Source organism: Biomphalaria glabrata, chromosome 4 (genome assembly GCF_947242115.1).
Source record: "Biomphalaria glabrata chromosome 4, xgBioGlab47.1, whole genome shotgun sequence".
NCBI classification, from domain to species: Eukaryota; Metazoa; Mollusca; class Gastropoda; family Planorbidae; genus Biomphalaria; species Biomphalaria glabrata.
In genome coordinates this window covers 7079156-7093480 of record NC_074714.1, presented here as the reverse complement: position 1 = coordinate 7093480, position 14325 = coordinate 7079156, and the positions used below count along the sequence as shown (strand labels likewise).

The window sequence follows — 14325 nt, the reverse complement described above, 5'->3', positions numbered from 1 at the left end:
TAGGTGCTTCGTATCTATGCCACTGTGTTCTGGAGATAGTTCTTGTGCTTGAGTACTTTTGATAGGTGCTCACCTTATGTGTAGGATAGCCGCATTGGTGAAAGCGATAGTGTGTGCTGCTTTGGTTATGCCTTTTGCCTACTGCGGCTAAAACTTCATTAAGATCCAGTCAGATGCAGGACAGGATATAGTTAACACTTAGTGGTTTACACGTCCGCTTACATGGAGAGATGATGATCTTTCTTGATGAGTTGGATATATAAAAAAAAAACTGTTTGGGTTTTTTTTTTCTTGAGCACTTAAAGCGTCATCGCTATATTTAACCCACATGGACTTGGCACTTCGACAACACACTTTTATACTACTTGAGATTCGGGGGCTTTTCCGAGCTCTCCCTAGGAGTGACGCCTACGTCTCCGAGGCTCCCCCCCCCCCAGGCCTCTATGGCCCGTCTCCTTTTTGACGCCATTAAGTCAGGCGACATAACGCTGGCCAAATGCCTTCTCCAACAAGGCATCTATGGCTGCATTGACTATCAGACCTGGAGCCGTGATGGCACTGCACTGTTCTTCTGCTGTAGCAGGGGCTACTTTGAATTGGCCCGGCTATTAATTGACCACGGGGCCAGCCTTTCGGTCACGGACAAGAGCCAAGCCACCCCACTCCATGGAGCCGCGGATAATGGTCACTTGGAGATTGTCAGGTAACTGCTTTTGCTTAAATTAATGTATTTGTCGACATTTCTGTTTTTACTGCACAGCACTTCTGAATGAAAGAGAAAGCTTAAATATTCTTTTCTTGTCTTATACAAAACAAAGGCGACACCTTTTTGTTTTCTGTCTTTAGTACATGACAGTTGAGTCAGTTTATTGTCTTCAGACATAAGTACAGAGGCGTATCTAGTCTTATATTTGTATATTTCTTTCATGCTTATAAGCTTGGGTAAAAGATTATATCAAGATACCAAAATCTTTTATTTTTAAACAAGAATTGTGTTCAAGATTGGCCTGGTAAGAATTTTTATTAGAAAGAGCGAGGTCCAGGATTATTAAATTCTTTTTTTTTATTCATTAATGGAGCTAATATGAATTTGGTGACATTTAAACATAAATATAAAAGGAATAATTGAAACACTCTTTTAAAATTAAAAAAAAAAGGTGAACGTCCTGAATTCGAACAGGAGGGCTTAAGCCTCCTTAAGCAAAGCACTAACCACTCTGCCAACAAAGTGCTTATGAAAATAGAAGATTTTGTAACTAACTATGTATTGTTAGTTTCAAACTTTTCTCTCTACAAGGAATAAGTGTGACTTATTCGGCTTATATCCCATTATAATTCAAGTACAATTTCTTTCACTTGTTCGAGATACCAAACAAAATAATTTATTACCAACAATTAATTAACTAATTGTTATTTAAAAAAAAAAAAGTTCTTGTTTAGTCGTATAAAAGAAATAACTGTGCCAAATGTAGGAGAAGTAAAAAGGTAAGAAGATTTTTTAAACAACCCGGAAGTTGTCTGCCCATTTTCTAACGTAATCACTGACCTTGTTTAACAGTCTAGCCTGGACATTTTCTTTTTTCAATGACTGACTATGTCACACGTTTGTCACTCGCCGATACAAATCTACTGGCTTCCGTCTGAGAGAGAGAGAGAGAGAGAGAGAGAGAGAGGTCCAAGTCCTCATTATTGACTTATTACTGGAGTTATTCCAACTATTGATTCACTAACTACTTCCGTCTTTTGAACCCAAGTTGTCGTTATCGCTACGAGATAAGGTTTGACAAAGGGAAGGCCAAGTCTTGTGCTAGGGAGATCTAGATCAAGTACCAAAAACAAAGAGTCCAGGCACTTTTATCTACCTCAAGCTTTTACATACAATAAAGAGAGAAATAAACCTCATTAATTTTCTGATAGGGAGAGAACAAACTGTAATAATAAATGGTTCTAAATCAACACCAATAACAGTAAACTCAGGTGTACCTCAAGGAACAGTCTTGGGTCCACTACTATTTTAAATTTACATAAATGATTTACCAAATTGCATTACTTCAGGAACAAAAGTCAGATTATTTGCAGACGATTGCATAATATATAGAACAATAAAAACAACACAAGACACAGATATTTTACAAAGAGAATTAGATGAATTACAGAAATGGGAATCAAATTGGAGCATGTCTTTCCACCCAGAAAAATGTCAGTTGTTAAGAGTAACAAAAAAACTAAAATTAATTCCACTTATCTTATTCATGGCAAACCAGTAACACAGACTAAAAACGCAAAATACCTAGGTGTTATAATAAATGAAAAACTGTCATGGAATCCACATATTGATGAAACTACAAAAAAATCAAACAAAGCAAAAGAAATTTCTATAAATCAAATAAGAACATAAAACTAAAATGTTATTTAACCTTGGTTAGGCCAATAATAGAATATGCATCCTCTGTTTGGGATCCCTCAACTCAAGAAAACATTAAGAAACTAGAACAGACACAAAATAGAGCAGTGCGATTCATAACAAACGAATATTCACATTTGACTTGAGTAACACCTTTAGTAAAATCACTAAATTTAGAAAGCCTTCAGGACAGAAGGCTCAAAAGTAAAGTAGCAATCATACATAAAACACTGAACCATAATCTTCAAATACAAAAACAAAATTTAATAAAATACTCTGAAAGACACAAAGATAAAGGCAAATTCCTCGTCCCATATGCTAGGACAAATTTGTACAAATACTCCTTCTTCCCTAGTGCTATTAGAGCATGGAATGGGTTGCCTGAGCTAGCCAGGAAAACCAGTGACTTGGCAGAATTTAAGTCATTGGTTAATATGCATGACTAAATGCATGACGCGTAGGACGTAATCATCTTCTTTTTTGAAGTAACGTCTGTATTATATAAGATAAGATAAATAACATAAATTCAGCAAAATGCATACCTGTTTTAAATCTAACATTTAGAAAGTGTTGGGTTATACAATTTTGTTAGATCAGGCGATGCCGTTACCCATATATAATTAATAGTTGCGTATTTAATGAATATGTCGAGTGGGGATGTTCTTAAACTGGCGATAAATCCATAACTAGCAAGCCCTTTGATGTATACCTTTTACATACGACCGGAACAAGGAAGTATTGATAAAAAAAACATTTTCAAAATCATTAATATTTCATATATATTTTATACTTTTCACTCTGTCTGGTTGGAATCTCCTTCGTGTTAGTATTCCTCTTTCCTATTCGCAGTTGGTCCACGAAGGTGATTTGACCATAGCGTACTGAGCATGCTTTTAGCATGAAACTTGCGCTATATAAAACAATTACACACTATTATTAATGTTAGTCTAGATCTATTTAAAATCATTTTCATGACTTATTCAAAATAATTGATGCAAAAGCTTCACTTCATATACAGCTTTTTAAATGTTTCTTTCTATTTTACTGCGTTTTTTGTTTATTGTAATTGTTCAGAAGTGTAAAAATGAAATAAAATAAAGTGTGTGTTATGTGTCAATGCCACTGGCCTTGAAATATAACAATGATATAAATATTAGAAATGTGTGTTCTTTAATTGGTATGTGAATAAATATGAAGTGAAGTGTTTTTATAACTATGAATGTTAGAATGACTGCAATCATATTTACTCTCATGGCCCACCAGAGTGTCATTAATAAACAGCACTCCCTTAAAGAACAAGATTAATGATTTCATTTTTGGTCCATGTGGAAAATAAATACAGGCGACAAAAATTATGCAAAAATTGTCTGTCCATTCCTTGATGTTGTCTTCCCATCAATGCTTTTGTCTGCCTGTCTTTTCTCTGGTACTGTTCCCTGCAGGAAGGTTTTTGTGAGCTGTAAGAATCCCTTGAAATGTTCCAACAGTCTTAGGAGATGAAAAAAAATATTTCTGTGATAGTATCACTTTATGTAAACCGGCTAAATAGGGTGCTTCGATCCCGATATCAGTAAATGTTGTTGATAATGAGTTGAACTTATACCTTTAGCCTATAATGAAATCTGATACATTTATACTAGCGTAGTGGTGAATGTATTGTTGTTTATTGTAAGGCAATTTTAAAATTTAAGATATTTTAAAAAATTGGCTTTCATAATTTTGCATAATTTTGGTTTTTTATTCTCTAGGTTGCTCCTCTTGCGGGGCGCCAATGTTAACGCCCAGACTATTAGGGGAGATACACCCTTGCACCTCTCAGCCTACAGGGGATACAGTGAGATTTGCTTTTGTTTGGTAGAAGCAGGTGCGGATCCACGGATGGTCAACGTGAACGACCTGACTCCCCAGAGGGAGGCTTTCTGCCAAGGCCACGCGGAGATCAGTAACTACCTGATGAAAGTACAAGAAAGTAGGTCAAGGTCTCATTTCTATTCACAGTTCATTTTGAAATGCTCCTATGTTGAGTAGCTAAACTTTTTGCATGGCTTGGCCCCGTGGAGGGGGGTTCTAACACATGCATTTACTTATCTACATTTTATAGGTGCATGAAAGATGAAGTGGGTTACCTATCCCTTAGTCTGTTGGACCGTTGGGGCACCATGCAAGATTCGACGACCATCTTTCTCCATTCCTCTGTCTTTTGCCTTAGTTAGAACCTCTTTCAATGCCAGGCCCGTCCATTCTTTTATGTTGTCCTCCCATCGCTTTCTCTGTCTGCCTCTTCTTCTTCCTGGTACTGTTCCCTGAAGGAAGGTCTTTGCAAGTCCCGAAGATCTTGTAACATGGCCAAAGATTTTTAGCTTGCCTTTTTTTTTTTACGATAGTTAGCAGGTCATCATGGGGTCCAAACGTTTCAGTAACCCTGTCTTTAATCTCTTGGTTTGTGATGCGCTTATTGAAGTGGGTTACGATCACTGAAAACTCCGCCCCTGATTTGAGATAATAGATTGTCTTTGTTTACTGTACATGTTATATATCGTATGATAAATGAATGCTCGGAAGAAACAAATGTCAGCAAAGTGCCAGCATATTGACTATAGCACCCAAGACGACTAGCAACTCGAAAACTCATCTACGCAACAAAAAGTAGTCCGTCAGCAATGATGTTTTATTTGCATCTAAATTTGGTGATGTTAATACTCATCATTTTTCTTTTGTTTAAAAAATATTTCATCGACGCAGCTTGAATACAAATTTAGAGAAAAGGTTACAATTGGCTGGGGGTAGGACATATAAAAACAGCCCCCAAGGATAAACACCCACACCCACACATACTCGTCAGGCGCTCACATAAACACGCAGAGAGCAGGCGACAGGCCATGACAATCTCGGAGTTTCTTTGTCACGAAGTCCGTCAGTCGGAAGTGTCTCTGCCTGTCATCAGACTTGTCATACGTCAAACAAGGAGATGGAATGGCGGAAAAGCCATACAGGAGTAAAATGCCTTGGATTACTTGAGCTTTTCTTGGAGGCCATGTTGTGACCTCACTGATGGTTACATCAACACTAAGTTCTAAGAGATAGATTAACAAGAGAAGGAACACACCTTTTTTTTTTTTTCTTCACTACATGCTTCATGACAATCAAAGGTCAATGAAGACGCTTGTAGCAATCCACTCTCAGCGTGCATTTTGACATTAGTGAACTGTTTTAAAATTGTGTCTATATCGACAAAAAAAACCCCACATCTAATAACTTGGCAGCACACATTCAATTATGAAACAGCTTGGCTCGAAAACTGATGTATTGATTCCACGCTTTTGAGACCCTGACACACTTTTATACAACCTACTCTTGGAAGGGAAAAAAAAGAAGCTTCTTATCTGCCAACTCCGATGCTTAAGGCGGATTTTAAAGTAAGGTGGCAAATAAAATAACCAATGACAAAGTGCTGCGAAGAGTGGGTGCCAGGACATCCGCGCTGTTATCAGCAGCAGACGCCTTGGCTGGCTTGGTCATTTCACAGAATGCTACAAGGTCGACTTCCACAGGACATTATGTATGGCAATCTAATAGAAGTCATGAGAGCTGCAGGTACCTTTAAGGTGTACTGATGTATACAAACGTGACATGAAGCTCTTCAAAATCGACACTAACAGCTGGGAGAAAGTGGCACTGATAAGATCCACATGGAGAGCAAGCATAAAGGAAATCTCCAGGATTGCAGATGGCTTAAGCACCAAAAGTAGAAAGAAGGGTGAAAGTGTAACAGCGCCCGGTTTATTACAGATGCCCATCCTGTGACCGCAGCTGTGTATCAGGGATTGGCGTCTTTAGTCACATGAGAAGTTGCAAAGGGAAAGGACCGTCAATCTAGGCGCCACAGACAGACAGATATCCAAACACATGTATAATACATATGTATATATAGCATGTACTGAAAATCTGTCATCAAATAGTATTATAGAAACCGATTACGTGTGGTTGTAATTGTCTGTATATAAGTCTCCTTGCTATTTTAATGTTATCACTGTCTTCTTGTTTGAATTCAAATCGTGGGGGAGAAGGCGGTCTGTGTATATAAATAATATTTTTTTGTGTCCTACCGCTATCCAGAAACCCAACTCGAGTGAATTACCCAAATTAATGCCGCAGCCCCCATATGGATTTTAAACTTAAGACCATCCGTTCGTCAAGCCAAGTGTTATACAACTCTCCATTAAAACGACTTGACCAGGGCCGAATTCTCGGCAGTGCAGACATTGCAGTCACTAGAGGCGTCACCGTCCATTAGGGGGAGGCCTGCAAAATCTATAAATAAATATTTTTTAAAAAATGTTTGAAATATGCATTGAAAATAAAAAAAAGGAAAATGATGTGCAACTACCTTTTCATTTTAGCCTACAAAGATGATTAGGGCCTCTACTTACTGCTTTACCATTGCTCGATTAGGGCCTCTACTCACTGCTTTACCATTGCTCGATTAGGGCCTCTACTTACTGCTTTACCATTGCTCGATTAGGGCTTCTACTCACTGCTTTACCATTGCTCGATTAGGGCCTCTACTCACTGCTTTACCATTGCTCGATTAGGGCCTCTACTCACTGCTTTACCATTGCTCGATTAGGGCCTCTACTCACTGCTTTACCACTGCTCGATTAGGGCCTCTACTCACTGCTTTACCATTGCTCGATTAGGGCCTCTACTTACTGCTTTACCATTGCTCAACGCTATAAAAAAAATTCAAGAATTTAGAGTAACTGAGTGTCACGACGCAAAAAGTCAGAGAGCTTTACTTATAAAAATGGTTGTTTCGGATGTTACTTCAGAGTTGAAGATAGTTTACTTCCTAGTCCAAACCTCCCGCAGGACGACGGGGGATGGGAGCGGGCAGGGTTTGAGCCGAGACCATCAATAAATCCGAACGACAATCCAGCGCGCAAATCGCATGACAAGGCAGAGATCTAGTTGATTAGCCCAGCTAAACTGAAACAAAAGACTTGATTACATAAACAAACATGGTTACATTCTCTTTCATTAGGCGAACAGTAGAAATACAAAACGAAATGCGGAAGTTTCATGAATCTTTTGTTTGAAAACAATATGCAGAAAGACGCAATTATTTGTGACCGTAATGCCCGATGGTTAGGACAAGAATAACATTGATTTCTAGATCCTTTAGTACATTTTCATTTCATTGTGTTGAAGGCTGTAAGATTTATTTCAAATTAAGAGTAGTGTGCACTAAAGGAATTTAAAGTTGATTTTGTGTTCTCTCCTAAAATCATACTAGAGCATATTATCAATTCTGTAAGGACTTTATTCTTCATAATGCAGCCAACAATTAGCACGAAATTCGTTTTCAGGGCCGGATTTTTTTTACAAAGCTTTTATCAACTCACTCTGTCTGTCTGTCTGTCTGTCTGGGTGGACTCTTGTACACGTTTAGTTCTCACACTTCCTAGATTAGAGACTTTTTTCGGCCATGCAAAACAGTAGCCTACATCTGACTAAACAACACAACTAATAAACAACAAATCTGACTAAACAATACAAGTAATAAACAACAAATCTGACTAAACAACACAACTAATAAACAACAAATCTGACTAAACAACACAAGTAATAGACAACAAATCTGACTAAGCAACACAACTAATAAACAACAAATCTGACTAAACAACACAACTAATAAACAACAAATCTGACTAAACAACACAACTAATAAACAACAAATCTGACTAAACAACACAACTAATAAACAACAAATCTGACTAAACAACACATCTACTGAACAACACACGTCCAAACAACACACTTGGCTAGACAGTACATTTACTGAACACACCTGGCCAAACAACACATCTACTGAATAGTATACCAGGCTAAATAAAACACCTGGTCAAACAATATATACGTTTTGCTAGGACAACAGTAGTTTTTTTTTCCCTATAGTTTTCCAGAATAACAATACTGATACTACTGACTACTAACACTACCGACTTCTAATACTACTGGCAATAATACATTCACTATCAAAGACACGAATACATCAAATTTCCCAGTGCATGTGTTCATATCTCTATTTCACAATAAAAGAATCCATAATTTAAAAGTATTTATAAACCCCTCTTATCAGCTTGCGAACTCTTCGTGAATTAAAAACAAACATGAACACGGATCTCGAAAACAGTTGTAACGATTTTCCTAGAAATGTGAAAGTTTAAAAGAATTACCAGCTAATTGGCCACACAGGGAAAGTCTAGTTCGACCGTTATAATTTTTCAAAATATAATCATCATTAAATTTTGGCTTGCAGCTTATTATTATGAACATAAGTACATCAGATAGTTTCAAATCTCAGTTTAGACTTGCCGGACGATGTTGTCTACCTCAAAAAACACAAAAGGTCACCGGAAGTCAAACCGCTGAACTTGACCTCTGAACTTTCGCATATCCATTAGTTTTTAAAAATTGACGTTCAGAAACATTTTGCGCACCGTCTTATGAATTTATTAGCTGGGCTGGTAGAATTAATCTGTGACAGTATACATATATTCATAATACGTATAAGATGTATTAAAACACGTATAAAATGTTCCTAGTTTTTATCTATCATTCATTAGTTATGAAGCACAAAGTAATCGCTCTTTCAAAAAGTCATCAGATTCTTAAAGGAGGAATTATTTTTTGTTTTTTTTTAACTACTTTTTATATTTTACTTGTAAAAAAAAATAATTCTTTAACGAACTTTGAACTTTGGAAAACTGAACCGGCTTGTTGCTGTTCGCAATACAAAACTTCATCTTGCGATGTCAATTGGCTACTTTATTATTAAAACTGGAAAAGCTATGTTTGGGTTTTCAAACTAGAACTTGATCTAGCTGAAGACGGGACTGGCAAGCTTGTATACATAGAGATCTAGAAGACAACTACAAAAATAAACCCAGCCCGCCAAGGCCTTTTTGTTTTGACTTATCTTTTACTAGATCTAGTATTTACTGGAATCGATTAGATGACTTCATGTCTATTAGGTATAACTTTAAAAAAACAAAAAACTCTTTTGGGTTCAAATTGTTTGCAAGTGTGGGGTGGGAAGAGAAAGGTAGCTCAGGAGAGAGGCACAAGACGAGCGACTTCCGCGTGCCGATGTCAGCCGTCAGTTGACATTTGACATACGTCTGACATTTATTCACATGATAAAGTACAAGCATGTTGATACTCTTCTGTTTCCGGTTCAACCTTTTTTTCTTCTTAAAACTTTTTTCTTTCTACGACCTCAATGGGTAAAAGAAAAGAAATATGTAAAAAAAAAATCACTGACCTAATCAATGACCTAATCGCACGTAGATCAAACCATCACTTAGACACATTGACTTAATCTTACTTAGTCACACATATTTCTCATATCGACTAAATCATACTTTGGTCTAACTGGGTTTTAACGCTCATCTAAACTCAGCGCGCTTTAGCAAACAACTAGCTTCTTGTGAAACGAGCTGCCTCAATGTTTCGAACGCAGAGGAGCTGGATTTTGGGATATCGAAAATTCTTTATCCGATCTATTAGTAATTAGCCCATTTTCTTGATCTGGCCTGTTATTGATGCATTGTTTTTTCGATGAACACTTTAGAATTTTAAAAAAATAATAACTACTAACCTGTACAGGTGCTCTCACGGTGAAACTTTCACACATCTTTAAGCTAGTGCTCGAACCTTGGTGAAGACTGGGATTTTTAATTTCGGGATTTTCCGGCGCCTCAGAGTCCACCCAGCTCTAATGGGTACCTGACATTAGTCGGGGAAAAGTAAAGCCTGTTGGTCGTTGTACTGTCCACATGGCACACTCGTTAACCGTGGGCCACAGAAACAGATGATCTTTACATCATCTGCCCCATAGATCTCAAGGTCTGAAAAAGGAACTTTAATGTGCCCAGGTTGCTAAATAATGAAATACATATGTATTGTCTTAAAATGTATGTAACATCTTTCAAGCGACAGATGCAATCAATTTACTGTCATTTTAAAGTTTATTTCTGGTTTAATTTTCACATATTTTTTTTAAACTATTAGCCTGAAATATGTTAACAGTTTTGTGGACATTTATCGTTTCTAATTGAGCTAACTTGAATATTTCTTAAAAGATATACAATTTTTAATTACTTCACTAAAATATGATTTTTAATTATTTTTTTTCAGTAATCAGTCCTGAGAAAAATCGATTCAGAAGCTCTATGATTATACTTGATCCTCCAAGTGACCTTGACATAGTATTAAAGCCAACAGACAACCAAACAGCGCCACTTCCGGCTTACGTAAACTCGCCTTCTCTCCACGCTTCCAAAACAGGTCTGGTGGATTTGACAGACAATGTACATCAGGGCCTACACGTAAACCAGAATATAGCTTCGTATCTCAGTTTAGACCCACCGGACGATGTTGTCTTCTTCAAAAACACAAAAAGGTCACCGGAAGTCAAACCGCTGAACTTGACCCCTGAACTTTTATTGACCTCCGTTTCAGTCCAACCTGACATGAAAACGCCCGACGTCAGCCTGGGACAAGGCTTTCAGTTTCGTCTGCACAGCTACGCAGAGCCCCGCTCCAGGAAGCTGCCCAGCAGTGACCTCAGCGACTTTAGCAGCGATTCGTACAGCATGATGAGCAGCACTGCCAGCGACGCTAGTGACGGCATCGACGAGATCAGACGACCGGAAAGCGAGGTGGCGGAGAGGCAGCTGACCAGCACTTGCGGATGTAGCGATAGTTTTTTGGACAAGTCCAACGACGGGCATTTTTGCCTTAAAGAGCAGCTTTCGAGTGTGCGAGAGGCGCCCGCCTCTTTCGCAGATCATGCGTTCTCGGAATTTCCTGACGACGCCTTCGACTCAACGATTTTCAGCATTCGTTCCTTAAACAACCCCAACGCCTTTCTACGAGTCTCATACCCGCCACCGCCTATCCACTCCTATGACAACTCAAAGCTGGCGCTTTGCAACAAGAAACAGCGAGCCGCTTCGGTCAGCAATTATTTCGAGGACTGCTCGAAAAACGATCGTCCGGCCTACAATAAAAGCTTTTCCGTGGACTGCCGACCTCGCCACAACGACGCTCTAGCACAAGAGGGGCTTAGACCAAAGCCCAGCCACCACCTGAGTAACTCTTCCTTCAATGATCTGTCATCTAATTACCTTTCTTCAGCCAGCCTTACCTCACCTGCGACCTCCATGACCTGCATTAACATCCCTTTAGGGTAACTGACCCTCCAACTAAGTTGACCACGGCTGCATGTACAGATAAAGTTGACCTAATTCTCAGCTTATAATTATTGATTATCGAATTGTTTTACTTAGTCACAATACCTTTCCTCACATTACATTCAAAGCCCCAACTTTAAAAACTGGAAAGGACACTCCAGCCTTGACTTTGGCCTCGATGTGGACGAGAGTGTCTGTCTAGTACAGAGCTCTACAGTCGCATGAAAAAAATTGCCTTACCAGAGGAACCGTAGTGGTTCTGGAGGATGTCACCACAAAAAGAACTCAACTAGCCTGAGTGAATACTTTGTTTCAATATATGTATTTATGACCTTTGTTACAACAGCCTTGAGTACCTTGCAGAGTTGACTAGAATATAAAGTTCATTTTATTCATCATTTTGTTCACCCTAATATTGTTTAGTCTCAGACCATTGCTACTTAGTAACTTTCATTTTTGTTTTCATCATATATATAATTGTCATATTCCAAAAGAAGGTCGGTTTGATCTCAAAATGAATAAATATAGGCCTACTGTTTCAGCAAGGCAATGATAGTCAATCTAGACATTTGCATTTCCTAACAGATTTTACCTCAGTGGCGTAGCTATGGATTTGGGGGCCTGGGCGGCTTGACCTCTCTAAGGGCCCTCCATTTTGATATTCGACATCATAACATGAGATAATGGCGTGATAAATAATGTAAAAACAAATTTCGGACACTCATTTCCCCTCCCCCCCCCTAAAATGGAAGCCCAGGGGGATTTTCAAATTTTGGACCCCTCCCCCCCCCCCATTTTAGCTACGCCACTGTTTGAGTGACAGCATTTATATTTTGAGAACATATTGTTTAAGTATTGGTTTATTTTTGATCACAAAGAGAACTGAAAAGTGTTCATTCTGTGGTAGTTTTCATTAAACTAAACTCATGAGATTTTAGTTGGCAATATAACTTTGCTGAAGACTGTGTTTGTTATTTGACTTGAAGACTATCACACTAAAATATGGGATTTTACTCATGTTTTGTAAATTGATTCATCCACTTGTCATCGATAGCAACCTCAAGATTAGCATGAGTGAGAGGACGCATTTGTTTAAATCTACACTTCATTGTCACCATTGACCTACCTTGTGATATTTTAGGGTCTCCTTGACCTGCCCTTTGATGTCTAAGTCAACATGACCTACCATGTCCATCGTCATTGTCACTGTGGTGTGTCATGGTTACCATAGCCCTACCATGTGATAAGTCATGGTCAACTTGATCCACTGTGGCCTTTTGTCATTGTCACTGTGACCTAATATGTGATGTCATGGTCAACACAGCCCTACTGTGTCATGGTCAACTTGACCTAACAGGTCATTTGCCGTCACCATGACCTATGATGCGATGTCATGGTCACAACTGTCCTGGTCACCACTGTTCTGGTCACCACTGCCCTGCCATGTGATATGTGTAATGTGAATATTATTGATATTAGTTGTTTTGTTTTTTTCATTTGACCTCTTGACCCTCACCCATCCATCACTTTTTTTTATTCTACTATTCGGCCACTATGTCAAAAAGTAAACCTTTTAAAAATTACAAACATATGTACATGAATTGCCATTTGTAAAAATTGGGACAAGATTATACTAGTCTAATATAGAATTTCTCTGTGTTGTGAATGACGTTTGCTGGTCAAAACTAGTTACACGGTTTGCTGCCCCTTCCGTTTCCGTCTGACATGCGCACAATGATAAATGCGCTCTTCAAATTGATGTTTATTATTTATTGCCCTGTTGGTTTATGATACTATGTCAGGTAGACAAATACATTAATTTATTACCTTACACTCGTTCATTGTTTTCTCTTTTTACTGTTTTTATAACGCGGATAACATAATAAAACATGTACGACCTATCTCGACATGGATATCTCAACCCAGATTTAGTGTTTAAAACCAAGGCCGGATTTACAATAGTGCAAGACTGTGCACAGGGACTCGCCCTTAAAAGGGGGCTTGTATTTTTGTGTGTTTTACGTCTGCCAGGCTGAGAGTCCAGTAATTGAGTACACTAATTAAGCCAAACAAGTAATGCAAATGGACTATCGTACATTACTTAACAACATGCATTGATTACCAAATGTTTAATGAGCACTGGTTTATAATTAGTAATCAACGAAAGTGAATAATCAATATTAAACAAGGTTACAAAGACAGTTTGTGTGGAAACACAAACTTAAAATCGGCCCCCTAAGTGGTCCTCCCAGGCAGGCTTCAATATTTTCAGAAAGAAAATCCGAATGAAATTATATCAAAGACAAATGAGAGATAAGAATGGAGAAAGAAGGTTGACAGATCTTGTGTAGTGCCCCAACGGTGCAGATGTGAACCTGGCCTAACTAGTTCCCCTTTCAGACCTTGTGGTCTATAGGGCAGATGATGTAAAGTTCATCTGTTTTTGTGGCCTACGGTTAATGAGGGTGTCATGTAGCCAGCACAACGACCAACCGCCATTACTTTTCCCCAACTAATGTCAGGTACCCATTAGAGCTGGGTAGACTCAGAGGCGCCCAAGGATTCCGAAGTTGAATATCCCAGTCTTCACCAGGATTCGAACCCGGGACCCTCGGTTCTCTCCAGGCCTAACTGAAGTCTTATAAATAATTTAATTGTTTTGAA

General features: G+C 38.4%; 1 protein-coding gene across 3 annotated transcripts in view; it reads left to right on the top strand.

Annotated features, from left to right (window-relative positions):
* Window positions 1-13492, top strand: part of LOC106051558 (ankyrin repeat and KH domain-containing protein 1-like) — a 21670-nt gene extending 8178 nt beyond the window's left edge. For all 3 annotated transcript variants that reach the window (XM_013206771.2, XM_013206763.2, XM_013206755.2), the window contains exons 2-4: window positions 1-703; window positions 4153-4373; window positions 10604-13492. The exon at window positions 1-703 is cut by the window's left edge and continues 174 nt beyond it. In XM_013206771.2, coding sequence (XP_013062225.2) covers window positions 444-703; window positions 4153-4373; window positions 10604-11661 — 1539 coding nt within the window. In that variant the 5' untranslated portion in view covers window positions 1-443 and the 3' untranslated portion in view covers window positions 11662-13492. The remainder of the gene's footprint in view (window positions 704-4152; window positions 4374-10603) is intronic.
* Window positions 13493-14325: the final 833 nt, after the last annotated feature.